At 32.9% G+C, this 17,725-nt stretch overlaps 1 protein-coding gene across 3 annotated transcripts in view; it reads right to left on the bottom strand.

Moving 5' to 3' along the window:
- The window catches only part of NOVA1 (NOVA alternative splicing regulator 1), a 151,821-nt gene that overhangs the window by 36,204 nt on the left and 97,892 nt on the right, over positions 1-17,725 (bottom strand). For all 3 annotated transcript variants that reach the window (XM_025869152.2, XM_025869151.2, XM_073895010.1), the window contains one exon: positions 358-524. In XM_025869152.2, coding sequence (XP_025724937.1) covers positions 358-524 — 167 coding nt within the window. The remainder of the gene's footprint in view (positions 1-357; positions 525-17,725) is intronic.

Here is a 17,725-nt window from a genome sequence, read left to right on the forward strand (position 1 = left end):
GTTTCATTTCAATTTTTATACTTTAAAAATTGAGTGTAATTTTAAATAGATTAAATTCCTATAAATCAAATTTGTGCCTATAAATTTTTTAAAAGGCAATCACAAAAGAAATGAGCCACATAATTGCTCTTCAGTGTAACACTAAAAAATGAGATATTCAATCAATCAATAAATCAACTGATCAATCTAAGGAAGAGACTCTGATAGTCTTTATGTAAATAAAATGACAACTTTATTATGTAGCAAGTATGCTTAGGAAAAGAAAAACTTTATATGCTAAGACGTTAAAGCTTCTTTTATAAGGAATTCATACTATGCTGTGGATATTTCTCTTTGATTTCCCAACTAAACACTCACTTGTTTGATGCGATCTGGATTAACGGTGGTCTGGGGTTGTAGAATGCTGACTGGTTCTGTCTTGGCCACATTTTGGGGCATTTCTCGAATTTTTTCTGCAATGAATCCATGAACTGCATTCAGTGCTTCAACTGTTCCCTGGATCAAGCATACTCGTTCAGTAGTACCTGTGGATAAAAGATTAATTTTCAGAAAACTTTCCTTCTTATTTTGTATTTTTTTTCAAAAAAGCTATGAAATAGGATGATGTAGTAAGGCCAATAAAATAATGTAAGATGTAGAACTCTTAATTAACTTGAAATGTTCATTTGAACCAAACAGAGTGAATGCATACATAAATGTCCCTTTCTACCATTTTTTAACCCATTCTTTTCTAATTGTCTCAAAAAGGGCCTTGGGTTTTCCAGTAGAGTCTGAGATCTTAAGGAGTTCTGAGCATATCATTCATTCATTTGACATAAAAAATACTTGCTGAGCACTTATAAAAGGACTTAGGGTTAAAAACTGGTAATGCATAGATGAAGATCGATGGACCCAGCCTTCGAAGAGGATATCTTATGGTTGAAAAACTAAACTAACATCAGGCCAGACAATTATACAATTGTATGATATGAAAAATAATGGACGTACCTATATGGATGGCACACATGGATGATCTAGAGTGAAAAGAGCATTTAAATTGGTGGGTAGAGGAGGTCTTGGAAAGTTTACAAGTAGGTAAATTTCTTCATTTCTACCACCCTCTATTCACTTACCCTACTCTTCTTTTAATCATAGCAACAACACTACCTGATATTTTATATTTGTTAATTTTTAACTTTGTCACTAGAATGCAAGCTCTCAAAGGATAGTAAATTAGCTTGTTTTGTTTTGTGCTGTAGTTTCCCCAAAGTCTTTAATAGTCCCTAGTACGTAACAGGTGCACAATAAATATTTATTAGATAAATGAGTCAACATTGTCTTTATTATGTAATTTTAATAATAAGACAGAATATTAGAGTTAAGAACAAAATTTTAAAATAGCTTATGGGGTGCCTGGGTGATTCAGTTAAGCATCTGACTCGATTTTGGTTCAGGTCATGACCTCAGGGTCGTTAAATCAAGTCCCATGTCAGGCTCCAGCTCAGCATGGAGTCTGTGTGTCCCTCTCCCTCTCTCAAATAAATAAATAAATAAATAAATAAATAAATAAATAAAATCTTAAAAAATAGTTTATGAAATTTGAAATTTATGGATAATTGATAAAGGTTAATTAATAGTGTTCATTTCACATCTAGTAAATAAAATGTAGATATATGTGAGACATGACTAAAATGAAATTGGTTGGGTCTAATACACAGGTCCTATAACTCATTTTATACACTCTAGATAAACTTTAAGGCAAAAAAAAAAAAAGATTAGTTTTCGGACTATTCTGAGCCTCATTACAGCAGCCTGATATTAAATTCAACATCCCAACACAACACATAAACTTACTTCTCAGAAGTATTTCTTTACTAAACAGTTATCAAAAAAAATCAAAAGAATGATTATTTTTAAATTTATAAAATATTTGTTTTTTAATTAATATGAAAACTCCCAAATATTTAACACATTTCTCTTTGGTATTACAGTTTAAAAATTCTAAGCTACTCTATAAAACATTTTTAAAGTACATTTGGAAGGACAAATTTGCGAAGCTACAAACATTAAAAAGATCATAAGGAGTTTATATTGCTTTAAGGATTAACTGCCTCAATAAACTATTTTTCTAGTAGTTTATAATTTTAAAAGAACAGTAAAAGATTATCATTCTTACTTCTACAAAAATGACTTAGATCACAAGAATTTAAAGAGTAATATTATATGGATACACCTAAATTCAATCTTCATATTTTAAACAATGAAGATTCAAGTCAATGAAAAACTAAGTTTCTTAAGTTGTACAAAATATTTCAGTAGAGAGCAAGTATGTCTTTCATCTGTAAAGATAAAGAGAATCTGAAAAAATATAATGTGAGTTTGAAGGTTTAATATTTCCTGTTTCTCCTAATCAGCTTTTCTTCATCCTTGTCTACCTAGATGTGTCTCTGTGGTTCTTGGGTAAAATGATCTAGTTTATAGGGATACTCTGGGGAAGTCATTACAAGGTTGTATTAATTGTCCAATAAATAACTAGAAAGTATAATAATAATTGATCAATGTAGCTCATGCAATATGTTCTCATCTAAGTTAGGAGACAAAAATAAAACAGATCAGATTAGATTCCTGCTTTTGGAGACAAATACAGAGTGCTCTTTTGGGGATGCCAAAACAGGAAATCAGCTCAACCTCAATAGGGATTCTGAAACAACAACAACACGGCACTAAGTAACTGAAGAGATTATGTAATCCATGTTGCTTTTAAAATTCTAATTTAATTCAGTACATATCATGTCAGACATACAGTAACACCAACAGAGTGACAACACTCTTTAGAGTGTATAGACCAACAGGTAGTAAATGGAAATCACTGAGCCATAAAGAAATATGATTGTCTAAACCTGAATTTCAGAGAGCATATAATAGGAGATAATTTGGAGATAGTTTATAGGTTCAAACTTGCAGTATGTATTCTTTAAGAATTAAATTATATCACTATCATTAGAACTACTACTACAAAAAAAAAGGGGGGGAGGAGATTGTACATCCACCAATGGGAATTGTTGCAATCCTCAGAAGAGATGCTGTCAAATTTTTCCACTGAACTCTAATGGCCTTTTCACTCAGATAACACAAGACTATAATTTTTAGGAGAAAGTCACAAAGAGAGAAAACTGTCAGGTATATGACCAAATTGTGTAACAAAAATGCACCTATAAATCATAAAAGTTGCTGTTTTTATCATTTTAAAGGCTTTTAGGCTCCATTAGTGTCTAAACTAAACTGCCAGTTATTTATCATTTTATTTGTTTAGCAGTAGCATTTACTTCTCTTTGAAACAGACTAGCAACAAAAGCTGAAAAACAATTACATAAAAGTATATGCCCACATTTTTTAAAATGTAAAGATACAGATATATAAGACACATTAATTTAAAAATGCACTTTTGAGGAAGAAATTAGAAAAACTCTAACAAGTAGGGTCAATGTCAAATATAGACAGTGAAACGTAAAATGGTTTCAGTTTTGATTTCACATACAATACCAAATATTGAAAATGCATGCTTCTAAAATTAGGTACAATTATCAAACAGATTCTATAGCAAAATTCTGATAGAAATTTAATAAAATATATTCACTCTGTGCTACTGTAACCTTGAATAAGTAAGTCACTTAGACTGTTCCTGCTCCTACCTGAGGTATTTTAATCACTTATGCAGTGGACTCTATTCCTTCTTATCTACCAAGTTTGCCATTTCTCCATGTATTGGAATTCTTTCTTACATCATAATTTTTCCTTTTCTATTAGATCATCTCCATCAGCAGAAATATGTTATAATTTATTCAATTTTTAAAGACCCCCCCTTTATGACAGAATTAAAAAATTACCCTTTGGCAAAGTAAATGAAATAACTGATTTAGGCAAAGATCATCAAATCATAAGATGAAAAGTTAATGAGTAAGTTTCAATGGAAACATGAGGCAGTCACCAATTGACTTCACTGATCACCATTAGCATATGTAAGAATACAAAAGTGAACCATGTGCCTCTTGATGTGATGAAATATGACACACAGGGCACTGATTATGAAGTATGTTTCCCAAAGTAGATGAAGCTAAATCTAATCAAACATTTACACTACATTACAGTTTGAAATAATATTGAAAACAGAAAAATAAATGAAATGACACCATGAGGAAGCCAAGATACAAATCAAGAATGTAAGACAGTCTACAGGTCAATTGATCTAGCTTCAACAATAAAAGAAGGAGAGTTCTCTAGAACAGTCTAGAAGAACCTTAAGAGATAAAATGATCAAATGTAAATTAGAATTTGACTGGATCTAGAATCAAGAAACTTTTACTTCAAATAATTGTAGCAATAAGATAAGAACTAGGTATTAGATAGTATCAAGGAATTACTGTTAATTTTAACAGGTGTGATTATGGCATCAGGTTGCGTAAAAAACTGCTATTTTTTCCTTCTTTTTTTTAGCTGCATACTGAAATATATACAGCTAAAATGACCGGGATTCACTTCAAAGTATTTCTGCAGCAACCACAAAATGAGTAAATAAAATAAGTCAACAAAAATCTTGATATTGCTGATATATGTGAAGGGCATAAGGGGGGTTCACTGTACTTTCTTTTATTGCTTGTTTGGAATTCTTTGAAATATAAGAAAAACATTTCAAAAGCTTCCTTGGCCTCATACCCCTCTCTCCAGTTACAGCTCAATTTCCTTATCCCTCAAAATTCCTTGAATGAGTTTTATATATCTATCTATAGATATATTCTCTTTCTACTTCTTTACCACTTCCTTTTTTCTTGAATCTACTCTAATATGGCTTTCACTCCTCACCCCATGCAAAGCATTCATAACAGCTGTATGTGGGTAAATCCAATCTTCACGTCTTTATGTTGTTTGACCCATCAGCAGCATTTGACACAGTTGACAATTTGGTTCTAAAAACATTTCACTTAGCTTTCAGGATATCACACACTCTGGTCCTCATTTTATTCAATTCATTCATTCATTTGACAAAAATCTATTAAGTCCCTACTTAAGGTTAGGTACTGTACTAGAAGCTGGGTGACCAGACAAATCTTCCTTTTTTCATGGAGTTCATATTCTAGTTCATGTAGCTACTATACATAAAACAAATAAAATATAGAGAATACAAAATGAATTCATGCTATGGTGAAAATCTGAGAATAACAGCATGAGCAAAGATAAAAATTAAAGTAAAATATGAAAGGGACCTTGTGTGTATGTTCACTACTGTATCCTCAAGTATCTAGAATAGTGCCCGGTATACTGTGGATGCTTAAGAAGTATTTTTGAATAAATGAAAAAGTGACTCTAAATGTTCTTATCTGTATATTGAAAACATATGTGATTGATTTTAAGAGCTATTTATTCATAAAATGTCTATCAAACCAGTTACCTTCTTTAGGTTTATAAGATCAGTCAATGTGTATAAAACAGATATATCTGGGGAAATAATTTCAAAAAATATAGTAAGTTATAAATTATCATATCCATTGAATGAGTCTAGTCTAGAATAATGGGCATATACTAATGATTTGATCCACATATTTCCAATTGTCAACTATGATGAAAATTAGTGAACATTTTGTTTGGGTGTAAGAAAATCTATTAGTGTATACTCTTATGGAGAATATAACCTAGTATCTTATGATAAGAATGCAAATATATAATTCTTTAGGAAATAACAGTATCAATCTAAAGTAAGGGATCTGGTTGGATGAATGACAGTGAAACATCTCAAAATGAAAAATAAATATAAAATATAGTAGAATATTAATTCTAGGATAACCTATTGACAATGATTTTGGCCTTGAAAAGGACTGAGAAAGTGGAAGTGCCAATTAACTTTGCAATAGGCAAAAACTGAGATTTAGAACAAAACATGACATACTTTGATAATTTTTACAGTAAGATAACAACTTCTTATTAGCACCGAGAAATTACTTATTCTCGGCAGTATATATTTTGAATAAAGATTCATTTTTTTCAACATAACAGTTTCTACCATTTTAAGAAGTATCTCCCAATTTATTATATATTTTCAAATATATTTAACATTTCCATAATAACTTGGACTCAATTATATAGTTCTGGGCAGTAATAAAGTGGTAATCCCAAGATTTATATGTCAGTTTATCTTAAATGAACAACAAAAATATTTTAAAAAGGCAAAAATAGACCCATAAATACAGAAAACAAACTGATGGTTGCCAGAAGGGTATGGGGTGGGGAATGGGTGAAATAGGTGAAGGGGCTTAAAAGTTACAAACTTCCAGTTATAAAGTAAATAAATCATAGAGATGAAATGTACAGCATAGGGAACATGGTCAATACTATTATAACAACACTGTATGTGACAGAGGGTGACTACACTTATTGGGATGAGCACTGGGTATTGAACAGAATTGTTGAACAAGTATGTTGTACACCTGAAATTAATATAACATATTTTGTCATCTATACTTCATTAATGAAACTGAAACAGATAGTATCATTTTTTTAAATGATGAATTTTTTTAAATGACTCCCAGAGTCCATAGTCTCTGAGAAACAAACTGAGGGTTCTAGAGGGGAGGGATGTGGGGGGGATGGGTTAGCCTGGTGATGGGTATTAAAGAGGGCACATACTGCATGGAGCACCGGGTGTTATACGCAAACAATGAATCATGGAACACTACATCAAAAACTAATGATGTAATGTATGGTGATTAACATTATAATAAAAAAGAAAAAAATAAATGAATAAAGCCATTTTCAAGGAGTATTTCACTATTCTCAATCTATAATCATGGTAATTTAATTACTCGCATGTTTTTGTGGTTTAAAAAAAGCAGAAGCATTAGCTCGCTAGCTTTCCTTCAGTTTAATTATTAAAAATATACCACAGATTACCCATCATTTGTAATAACATGCTATACCAATTTCAGGTTAGAAAGAACAAAATGTAAATTATTTTAAAAGATGAAAATAACAGTAATAGTAATGATAAATTTAACAGATTAAAACTGTTGAAAGATTTTAATACTTGAAAATACATGCTTTTAATATACTACCTTTCAACAGATAATGTTACCATGTCTTTAATATGTATCCTCTACAATGATCCATATATAAGAAACATCTATTCCTATTAATGCCTTTATAAATAGTTGATTTATACACATTCCATATTTATTGCTATAATTACATCAGGAAAAGTCCCATTTAAGGGTATTTAAGGTAATTACACCAGCAAAAGCCCCATTTAAGGATATTTAAGGTCTGGTAGGTGTAGAAATATGGTATGACATTCTTTCAGGGGAAAATATATACTTTAGCCATTTCAAGAAATGAAGCCATTCAAAGGTTTCCCCTGAAGTTCACAACTATACATCTTTTCTTTTGGCTTGCTTTTTTTTCTGTGTCCCTATACTCATAGGGAAGAGCTAACTTAAAATTTTAAGCAATTTTACAATACGTATCTCAGAATATCATTGTAAGATGAGTGCTTTAAATGTTGATTATACTTAGTTAAATTTACAAACCATCTTATGATTTATATAAAAATATGTATGTCATAATACATGTATTTAATATATTATTAATATAATTGTACATTATGTATTATATACTATCTCATTTAATACTCACAATAACCAGGGCAAATAATATTATCTTGAAGCAGTTGGGCCAAGGACACATAACTAACAAATGCAGAGAGACGTAGGTTTTGTCAAATACCATATTCTTTCCATTACAACATATACCTTCTGAAAATGTAATGTTAGGCCAGCTACTAAATTACATCCGTTTAAGAAAGTCACATGTTTCAGCTTGATGATGGAAAAATAATTTTCACCCAAGTCTGATAATTTTTTTACATACACTGAGTCATACCATTAGTATCACTTCACAGATTTATTCCAAATCTGGCATAAAATGAAAGAAAGGATTGACCTTTCTTACAGAGAACAGACAACCACAGGAGATGGTTAACAATTGTGTGGACTGTTAGCAAATTTTTTAAAACAAGTTTTCAAATCAACAAAAGCACTTAGGAAAATTTCTATAAAAAGCAAGTTCAATTTGTAATTGCAGCTTTTATTACCCACTGTACAGTTACGCACATTTGATAATCCTTCCTCCTACCTTACAATTTCTAAGGAAAAAATATACCATTTCAAGAAGAGGCTTTTTTTAAAAAGGAAATCATAGGAATTGACATCTTATGATACAAAGTAATAATTGCTTTTCTTCTCCAGGTAATTAACTCTCCACACAATCATGTCTCTACTTCTAAGCTGTAAAAATTTGAAAAGGGCCATTATAACAAGCTTTAGTCACAAGGTAGCAAAGGCTTGATTCTGTTTACAGAGCACGCTTTAACACTGATATATACTCAGTCAAGTCAAATAATGAAAGTATACTTTTAAGAAAAATCTGAAAATACTCATTCTTCAAAGAATTTAAGATGAGAGAATGAATGGGAATTAGAGTACATGTCCAGCTTCTTATTTACTCATTCTCTGTCCCATCCATGCAAATGGCATGGTCATTTACTTTTAAATAGCTATTCCCATAAAGTAGCATCAGGAGCATAGGAGATACTAACTTTTGAAGAACCCCAAGGTTTGAAAGCAGACATCTGAAAATTCTAAGTAACAATTGCAATTGTTCTCATATATATTGTAATTCATTTGCAGTTTTTAAATTCTGAGGCCATGCAAAAGGTCCTACCAACAGTTATAATGATGACTAGTTGTTCATTCATCCTTAGCATAGGTTTGTGCTTTTAAAATCAGACATTGCAATCCTAGTTTGGTCAGTATTATTACCTTTTAACTTCCATCACAGATCATAGGAATATAAAACTGCCATGACTAAGTTTTATTAAAAGTTTAATTATGTTTTTATATGTATATGTAAAATAGACTTCCTGACTTTCCTTCCACTACCAATTACTGTTACCATTTTTGACATTGATTTTGTATTCTTAAATTTTTGCTGTCAGGCAAATTGCACTTAGAATTTTTCTAGTTATTCCTTACGTACTAACAGGAATTCACTCGCAGAAGTTTGCAGACCATACTTGGAAGCTGGAAAAACAGCTTGCAACAAACGTGATATCAAACTAAGCTTAGAAACTCAGAAGTGTGACCAGTGGGAGCATGCATAGCTAATCAAAGTCATCTGAAGGTAAGGAAAGAAACATACCACTGGACATGCAGCATCCTAAAAAATCTGAGAAGTGCTGCTGGATGTAAGCTGAGAGCAACAAGATGAACATCTCTGGTGACAGTCCTGTTGCTAACATATAAGTTATCACTTTGAGGTCCAATGTAGATTAATGCATTACCAAAGTATAAGCAGAGACTTTATTCCATATTTTCTTTAAAAATAGAGTTATTTTGAAAAAGACTCCCATCTTTATCAGGAGCTTATAAATCAAATACAAAGACAAGGCCCACATTTGCATAGGTTTTCAGAGGTAGTAAATTATTCAAGTTAGTGAAAGATAACAAATGTCACACTGTTGCTCATATGCACTATATCAAAGGAATGTAGAGGAAGGAGAAAGAATTGTGACCCATTAACTTGCTGGGGGGAGGAATATGGGAAGGTAAATTTGTAAAGTTTGGGAAAATGATAAAAATTTCAAGAGTATATGGAATCCTTCATTAAGGACGATTATTTTCTTAAAAAAGTATTAATTTTGAGCACAGTTTTAACTTGTGTTGAGATGATACAAAACAGCAAAATATTTTACAATTGTGGTAAATTACATATAACATAAAATTTGCCATTTAAACCACTTTTAATTATACGATTCAGTGGCATTAATTATATTCACAAGGTTGTACAAATATCACCATGTATTTCCAAATTTTTTTATCATTTCAAACAGAAAGTGTGTAACCACTAAGAAATAAATCCCCATCTCTTCCTCCCCACATTCCTTAGTAACCTCTAATCTACTTTCTGTTTTTATGAATTTGCCTATTCTAAATATTTCATATAAGTAGAATCATACAGTATTTGCCTTTTCCTATCTTCCTTATTTCACTCAACATATTTTTTTTCAGTTATGTTGTAGCATATATCAAAACTTCATTCCTTTCCATGGCTAAATAATTTTCCCATGTGTCTATATATCACATTGTTCATCCGTTCATCTGTTGATGGACACTTGGGCTGTTTCCATCTTTTGACCACTGTGAATAATGCTGCAATTACCATTAATGTACTGCTTGGGTCTATGTCTTCAGTTCTTTCGGGTATATATCTAGGAGTGGAATTGCTGGGCAATATAATTCTATATGTAGATTTTTGAGGAAGAGCTTAACTATTTTCCACAGGTGCTGCACCATTTTACATTCCCACCATCAATGTTTAAGGACTCTGATTTCTCCATCTCCTCACTAACACCTATTCTTTCTTTATTTTTAATAACTAGCCATCACTTGTATAATTGATTTGCATTCCTCTAATGATTAATAATGTTGAGTATGTTTTCATTGCTTATTGACAATTTGTATATTCTCTGTGGAGATATGTCTATTCACTCCCTCTTCCCATAATTTGGTTTTTGTCTTTTTGTTGTAGAGTTTTAGTTCTTCCTAGAAACCTTTATAGATGATTTACAAATACCTTCATGTATATAGGTTTATTTCTGGACTGTCAATTACATTCCATTGGTCTTTATGTCTATCCCTATGTAAGCATCACAATGTTCTGATTACTGTAGCTTTGTAGTAATGTTTGAAATTGGGAAGAGTGAATCCCCAACTTCGTACTTTTTCCAGATTGTTTTAGATATTCAAGGCCCCTTGAAATTCCACATGAATTTGAAGACCGTGTTTTCCATTTGTGTAAAAAAAGGCTGTTGGAATTTTAATAGAGAGTTAACTGAATTTGTAGATTGCTTTGGGTAATATTGGCATCTTAATATTAAGTCTTTGTACCAATGAACACAGGATGATTTTCCACTTATTTAGGTCTTTGGTCTTTCATATCCTTGGTTGAACTTATTCCTAGGTATTTTATTCTTTTAGATGCTGTTGCACATGAAATTGCTTTTTTAATTTCCTTTTGGGATTGGCCATTGCTGGTGTACACAAATACACTGATTTTTGTGTGTTGATTTTTACACCCTATAAATCTGCTGTATTTGTTTATTAGTTCTGGTAGTTTTTCATAGATTCTTTGGAGTTCCTATATATATCTTATATATATATATATATACATATATATATATATATATATATATATATACATATATATATATATAGGATCATGTCATCTGTGAAAAGAGATAGTTTTACTTCCTCCTTTCCAATTTGGATGCCTTTTAAAAATCTTTCCTTGTTCAATCATTCTGTCTAGAACTACCAGTACGGTATTGAATAACAGTGCTGAAAGCAGGTATCCTGTCTTGTTCTTGATCTTCAGATTAAAGGTTTCAGAATTTCACTATTAGATGTAATGTTAACTGAATTCCACAAATGCCTTTTATCATGTTGAAAAAATGGCAATATTTTATTAAGAAAGAAAATACAAACTTACCAGTAAGACATCCTGCTAATCTATACTCTTTCACTGTGCATGATAGTTTTGCTATGACCATAATTTTGAGAATAAGTAGAGAAATCTCTTATTTAAATAAATGGCTGCAGCATGCCACAGCCTCCACATATCTGGAGGCTGAAGGGGAGGCTCGGAAGTTTTTCAAAGCTTTTCAACTCAATTGCTAAAAATTACTTTTGTATTCTCTGTTGTGAAAAGACAATAGAGTATGTTGTCAATTCATTTCTTCAGCAGAGTATTAAAGAATTATAAACTAAAGAATATCAGAATTTATTAGAGTTACAAGGACTAAAGGTGAGATATGAAAATAGATAATACATCTAACACCAGTTTGACTGTAGCTCAAAACAGGTAGCTGCTGTTCTGATGAGTTTCTGTGATACCAAGAAATAAAATTAATTGACTTACCTATTATATTCTTAGTTTCAAAAATATATCCTAGAAAATGGCAAAACTGTGTTTCTATAAGAATAATTTTCTGTAATTCCAATTCCTGTTTCATATAAGTCTGTCTCGTACCTTTGTCTCTGTTACTCTGAACTACTAAAAGGTTATGAATAAGGTCTGTCAACTGGAGAAATCTCAGGCTAGATATTACCTGCATGTAACAGAGTGATTCCTTGTCAAGATATATTCATGCACTATCATAGGAATACATAAGTCTCCACAGACTAAACCTCCTGACCCTTTGGATAGTCCTCTTGACTTCTAATCCACTTGAAGACAGATCCTTGGACTCCTGGTCGCCCCCTGGCTTCTGACCCATGTGAGGACAGATGACTGGCTTGCTTTCCTCTGGGCTCCTTTCTTTTAGAAGGGGTTCAGGTCTTTGGTTTCCTGTTCACTTTCTATGTAGTTTTTGGCCTCCTGCCTTTACTCATTAACCTGCCCCTGTAAATAAGTCCTCGAGTTTCCTTCAGTTAGTTCATTTGAGTCAACTCTTCCCCTGTCCAGTGGTTACCACACTTCAGTATCTCACTACCCCTGCTGCTCTCCCATTAAAGAACACTACATCATTTAAGGAGCAGAAAAGAATGGTCAGTGGTAACAGACCTTTAAAATAATAAACAGGACTAAACTTTAACTGTTCATCTTCCTATATGAGATTTCCATTCTTCATATTCCTATATATCTACCTTACCACAGAAGTCTCTCTAGTCATCACATCAGATTTTTATGCTAATAGTCTTCTCTATGTCTTTAAATCTGACCCAATTCCCTACCTTTCTCTGTCCCCTAAGCCCCTTTATTGTGCCCTCTATTACTTCAGTTTCAACACACGCTCCATATCCAAAACCTCTTTTATGAATGTTCCTTTTAGTTTCACCCCTTCATTATATTTGTCTGTTCCTTTAGTTCTTTATGCACCATGGAACACTCTCAACTGGGGCAGTTTTTATTCTGTCATATCCCAGGTTACTTGGGGTCACAAACTAGATATTTTCCTTGCTCCACTTCACCACTCCCTCGCCATCTTTGCCGTTATATTTTCTCTCAAAGTTTTTGGAAACAAAGGCTGAACAGGAGTACACGTATAGAGGTAGATAGTAAATCAGATGCTAAAGTTTTCAGTCAATAAGGTGGAATGACAGAGATGTTGGTAAATTACAGCAACGAAGACAAATAATAAATGGTATAGTATTATGGTATTTTATCTTTCCTCTCCATACCGTAGTCTCAGTTAACCATTTCTGCCTTAAGCAAACACTTTCTTCCTTTGGCTTTCTGGCTGCTATACTCTTGCTACATTAACTACTTAGTTCCATGGTTGTAAATATCATAAAAATATATTATGAATTTACTCTCTACTGACACCTCCCTAGTCCAAGCCATCATTGTCTCTAAACAGGACAGGCTGTTTCACTTCTTGCATCTCTATAAATCCACTCCTTGTTCAAAATAATTTCTTGAATATGCCAATTATATGTAATTTACCAGTTTAAAATCAGTGTATTCTCATCTTAGAGTTAAATCCAAATTTTATTCTGGCTTTCAAAACCCATCATGATTTGGCCTCCGCTTAGTTCTCACTCCTCATCTCATATTACTCTCCCTCTCTTTTTCTTCACTCCAGGGAGTTGGGTCTTTTTTAGTCACTGGAACATGCCAAGGCTTGTTCTCACTTAGGCCTTTTTTTCCTACTGACTTCTACCTTCGGAGCATTTTTCTCTGTCTTTTCTTATATTGGCCCCTTTCTCACAACCATGGTTCAATGACACCTCATCAGAGAGGTCTCACTTAACAACCATAAAATAGCTCACTCTCATTCACTTTAAGTTCTTTACTTTCTCCATGATTCTTAATACTTTCTGAAATTCTTGTTTGTTGTAATTTGTTTACTTCATTGTTGCCTCTCCCAGTTAGAACAAAAGGTCAAAGAGAATAGAAACCCTGACTGTTTTGTTCTCAGCTATATCCCCAGCTCAAAACTCAGCAGACTGTTAATAAAGACTTATTCATTTAATGAGTTAAAATTATGGCCTTGGATAAACCACATTACAGTAAGATTTTATTGATCCATACTGATTACATTAAACTCTATTATAAATACCAAAAGAAGAGGGAAAATGTATACAGAAAGAAGTATTAAACAAATGAACTACCAACAGAACCATGTACAACAAAGGACCATTATTAGACGATTTTCTATTTAGTAAGGGTTATTATCATACATGATTTCCTACTAAAATCTACAAATGAATATATCCACCATACATTTCTATTTCAAAAGATATGTTCTTTCTGACCATTCTTTTAGAAACATCAGTGGATCAATGGATAGGAATTCAGCTCAATGTTTTATGATTATTCCTTCTAAGGTACACCCATTTCCACAGAATAATTTTATAAAGGGTTTTCCCAAGGAAAAAAATCCAAGTAAACCAATTCTCAGTAAACCAATTAAACCTAATAATTGTAATGATAAAATATCAAATCCTGACTACAAATTAAGGCTTATAATACTGCTACATATCAAAGCGTGACATTTTAAGTTTGGCACCTACTAGAATACCAAAACTACCCACTGCTAGGAAAAAAATAAATGTCTTTTTCAATGAAATTATCTGACCAAAGTCTGCTAGTTTATATTAGAGCTAAATTAAAGTTTTAATGTATTGATAACGACCACTTCTATGTAAAAATTTGAGAACATATGACTTTAAATAAGAGTTCATTTCTATTTAATAAATGAAAAAGAAAGTGGTATTATGGGATATTTCTTTTTTTTTAAAGGAAAAAGGTTTAATATAAAGATTCAAGATTCACATCATGATAAATGATCTAAAATTGAGTACCTTCTCGTGACAAAAGTTCAACTTTTGCATATTTTCCCTATTTAACTTATCCTGCCATCTTTTTTCCTGTTTTTCTATTACTTTCACCCCACCTCTCCCCATGGTTACATTGACAGATTCCCTCCCTTTCCCCAGTAGTTTAGAAAGCCTACTCTTGCACAAACTACAATGATTAACACTAATTTTAACACACCCTTTAACTTCACATCTAAGTAGTATCTGTAACCTTCCTTTCCCCTACTCCCCAAGTACACTGTTCACAGTCCTTCCTCCTGGGTAGAAATGTGGCATTTTAATTTCGTTTTCTCTTGCTGTGGGAAGAAGGTAATATATAGTGTGTGTATGTGTTTATAGTTATCCTAGATTGCTAAAGTATATCCTCCAGTAATTCTTTCAAAGAGGGTATGCAAGAAACAAACTTTGTGAATTCTTTGGTATCAAAAAATGTCTTTGTTTTACCTTCAAAATCAAATGCCAATTTGGCTGGGTATAAGATTCTAGGTGTAAAACCTTTTGCCTGCAGAACTTTTATAACATTGCTCCACTGACTTCTAGCATCTAGAGTATCTAATGATAAGTCTGTGGTCAATCTGATTCTTGTTCCTCTGTAGGTTATTTCTCTTTTTCTGGAAGCCTTTAGGATTTTTTCTTTATCACTGGAATTCCCAAATTTCACCAAGATGTGTCTAGGAGTGAGTCTCTTCTCATTAATCTTACTAGGTATTCGGTAAGCACTGACAACATCAAGACTTGAATCCTTTAGCTCTGGAAAGTTTTCTTCAATGACTTCCCTAATTATTTCCTCTGCTCCATTCTCTTTATTATCTTTTCCTGGAATTCCTATCAAACGGATGTTGGAACTTCTGGATCTATCCTCTATGTCTCTTGACCTTTCTTTATTTATTATCTGTTTGGCCATTTGCATTGTATCCTTAGAATTCTTCAATTCGGTCTTCTAGATTGTCCATTCTCTCTTCAAGTGTGTCTATTCTGCTATTCAGAACACCTGTTGAGTTTTTTATTCCCAAGACCTCTGGAAGGTAATTTTTAAGATTTGCAACCTCCTCCTGTAGCTCTCTAAAGTTGTTAATTACATTTCTTCTAAAGTTTTCTTCAGTTTCTTGTATTAAGTCTGTTTCTTTAGATGTTCACTCATCTGTTAGCAGAGTTTTGTGTCGCTCTCTGTCAGTATTCCTTAAAAATTTGGTGATTCCTGATGGAGTACTCGAATTTGTACTTAAATGCCTTTTCTGCTTATCAGAACTTATCTCTAGTGATTTTGAGGGAGAGGCCAAATGCAAGGTCAGACAGACTGTCCCAACTCCTTGGTTTCTGGGCATAGCTGTTTCCTTTTTATTCTGGTTTTTTTGTACCATCTGGTGTTTCACCAATTTTTTCTTCTCAAAGTCCTGAGCCAAATAATCATAGGCAATTTCTTTGAGTCCATCTGAGGCCTCTTTTTTCTAAATCTGGGAGGCAGTCTTTACATTTTCTACCTCAGAGTCCTCTCCTTCCTCCTATGATAAAACTACTTCCATTTCCCACTCTGAACCTTTTTCTTCCTCTGGCTCAGAATCTTCTACCCCTTTAATTAAAACAATCTCCAAACCCTTTTTTTCCCCTTCAACTCCACATTGTGTATTTACCTCAGAATGACGCTGAAAGGTTGAATCCTGTTTCTCATGTAATACTGAAGCCTCTTCTTCTCCCTCCTCCTCCAGCCCTGAAGCCTCTCCTTCCTCATCCAACTCTGAAGCCTCTTCTTCCAGCTCTGAAGACTCTTCTTCCTGAATCTCTAAGTTCTTCACTTCCTCTGGCTCAGTAACCTTTACTTCTTTAACAAATAGAAAGCTCAAGCCATCACTGGCTTCCCCCTCAGCTCCATGCTTCAAGTCTAGTAGAGTTTTTTCCACTTTTTTTTGAATCCCGTACCTTCTTCCTTTATTTTTTCCTTTTGTGGGAGTACATCTTTCAGTAATTCATTCATAAATGGTTTTTGGCTAATAAAATTGCTGAGACTTTGCATATCTGAAAAGGTCCTTACTTCACCATCACACTTAAATGTTAATTTAACCTGGCATAGAACTTTAGGTTCAAAATCATTTTCCCTCAGAATGTTGAAGACGTTACTCCATTGCTTACTAATGTTCAGTGTTGCTGATGAAAAGTCTGCCACCAACGTAAGTACTGCTCCTTCATCTTCTCTGGAGGTTTTTAGTATTTTCTCTTTATTCTTTAAATTCTGAGGGATTTTTTTCCTCTCTTTTTTCTCTGAGCAGTTCATCCTTTCCAATCTCTCGGTTCTCTCGTGTTACTTTTGTATGGATACTACGATCTCCCCAAGTGTTGTCTATATTGCTTATGGCTTCTTCCACACTTTCCATGACTTTGTCATTTTTTGATTCATCACAGGACAATTCCTTACCTTGGTTCATACTGTACTCTTCAGCTTTATCTAATTTGCTACTCAGCTCACTTACTTCTTTTCTTTTAAAGGTCAAATTTTCAGTATCTTCAACTATTTCAGAGTTTGTTCCTTCTATTTTCTCTACCAACCCTGTTTTTTGTGTGGCTAAACCTTTTATTTGTGGCCACTCCTTTTTGGTACTGGAGTTGTTTATATTTTTCACTTCAGGTATTTTACTTTCTACTCCTAAAATTTCCTTTAGATCCTTTTTAAGGGATTCCCCTATCTCTTCAACCATCAAGTCCAGATTTTCCATCAAGCCGTTAAACTTCATCAGCATAACTGCTGACATGTCTTTGCATTTTAAATCTAATACCTGAGCCATCTCCTGGTCAGTTTCTATCAACTGAATTCTTTCCCTATGGGTGCT

The sequence above is a fragment of the Callorhinus ursinus genome, unplaced genomic scaffold, assembly GCF_003265705.2.
Source record: "Callorhinus ursinus isolate GAN/ISIS: 27379988/994484 unplaced genomic scaffold, GSC_fseal_2.0 scaffold8, whole genome shotgun sequence".
In the NCBI taxonomy this organism is placed as follows: domain Eukaryota; kingdom Metazoa; phylum Chordata; class Mammalia; order Carnivora; family Otariidae; genus Callorhinus; species Callorhinus ursinus.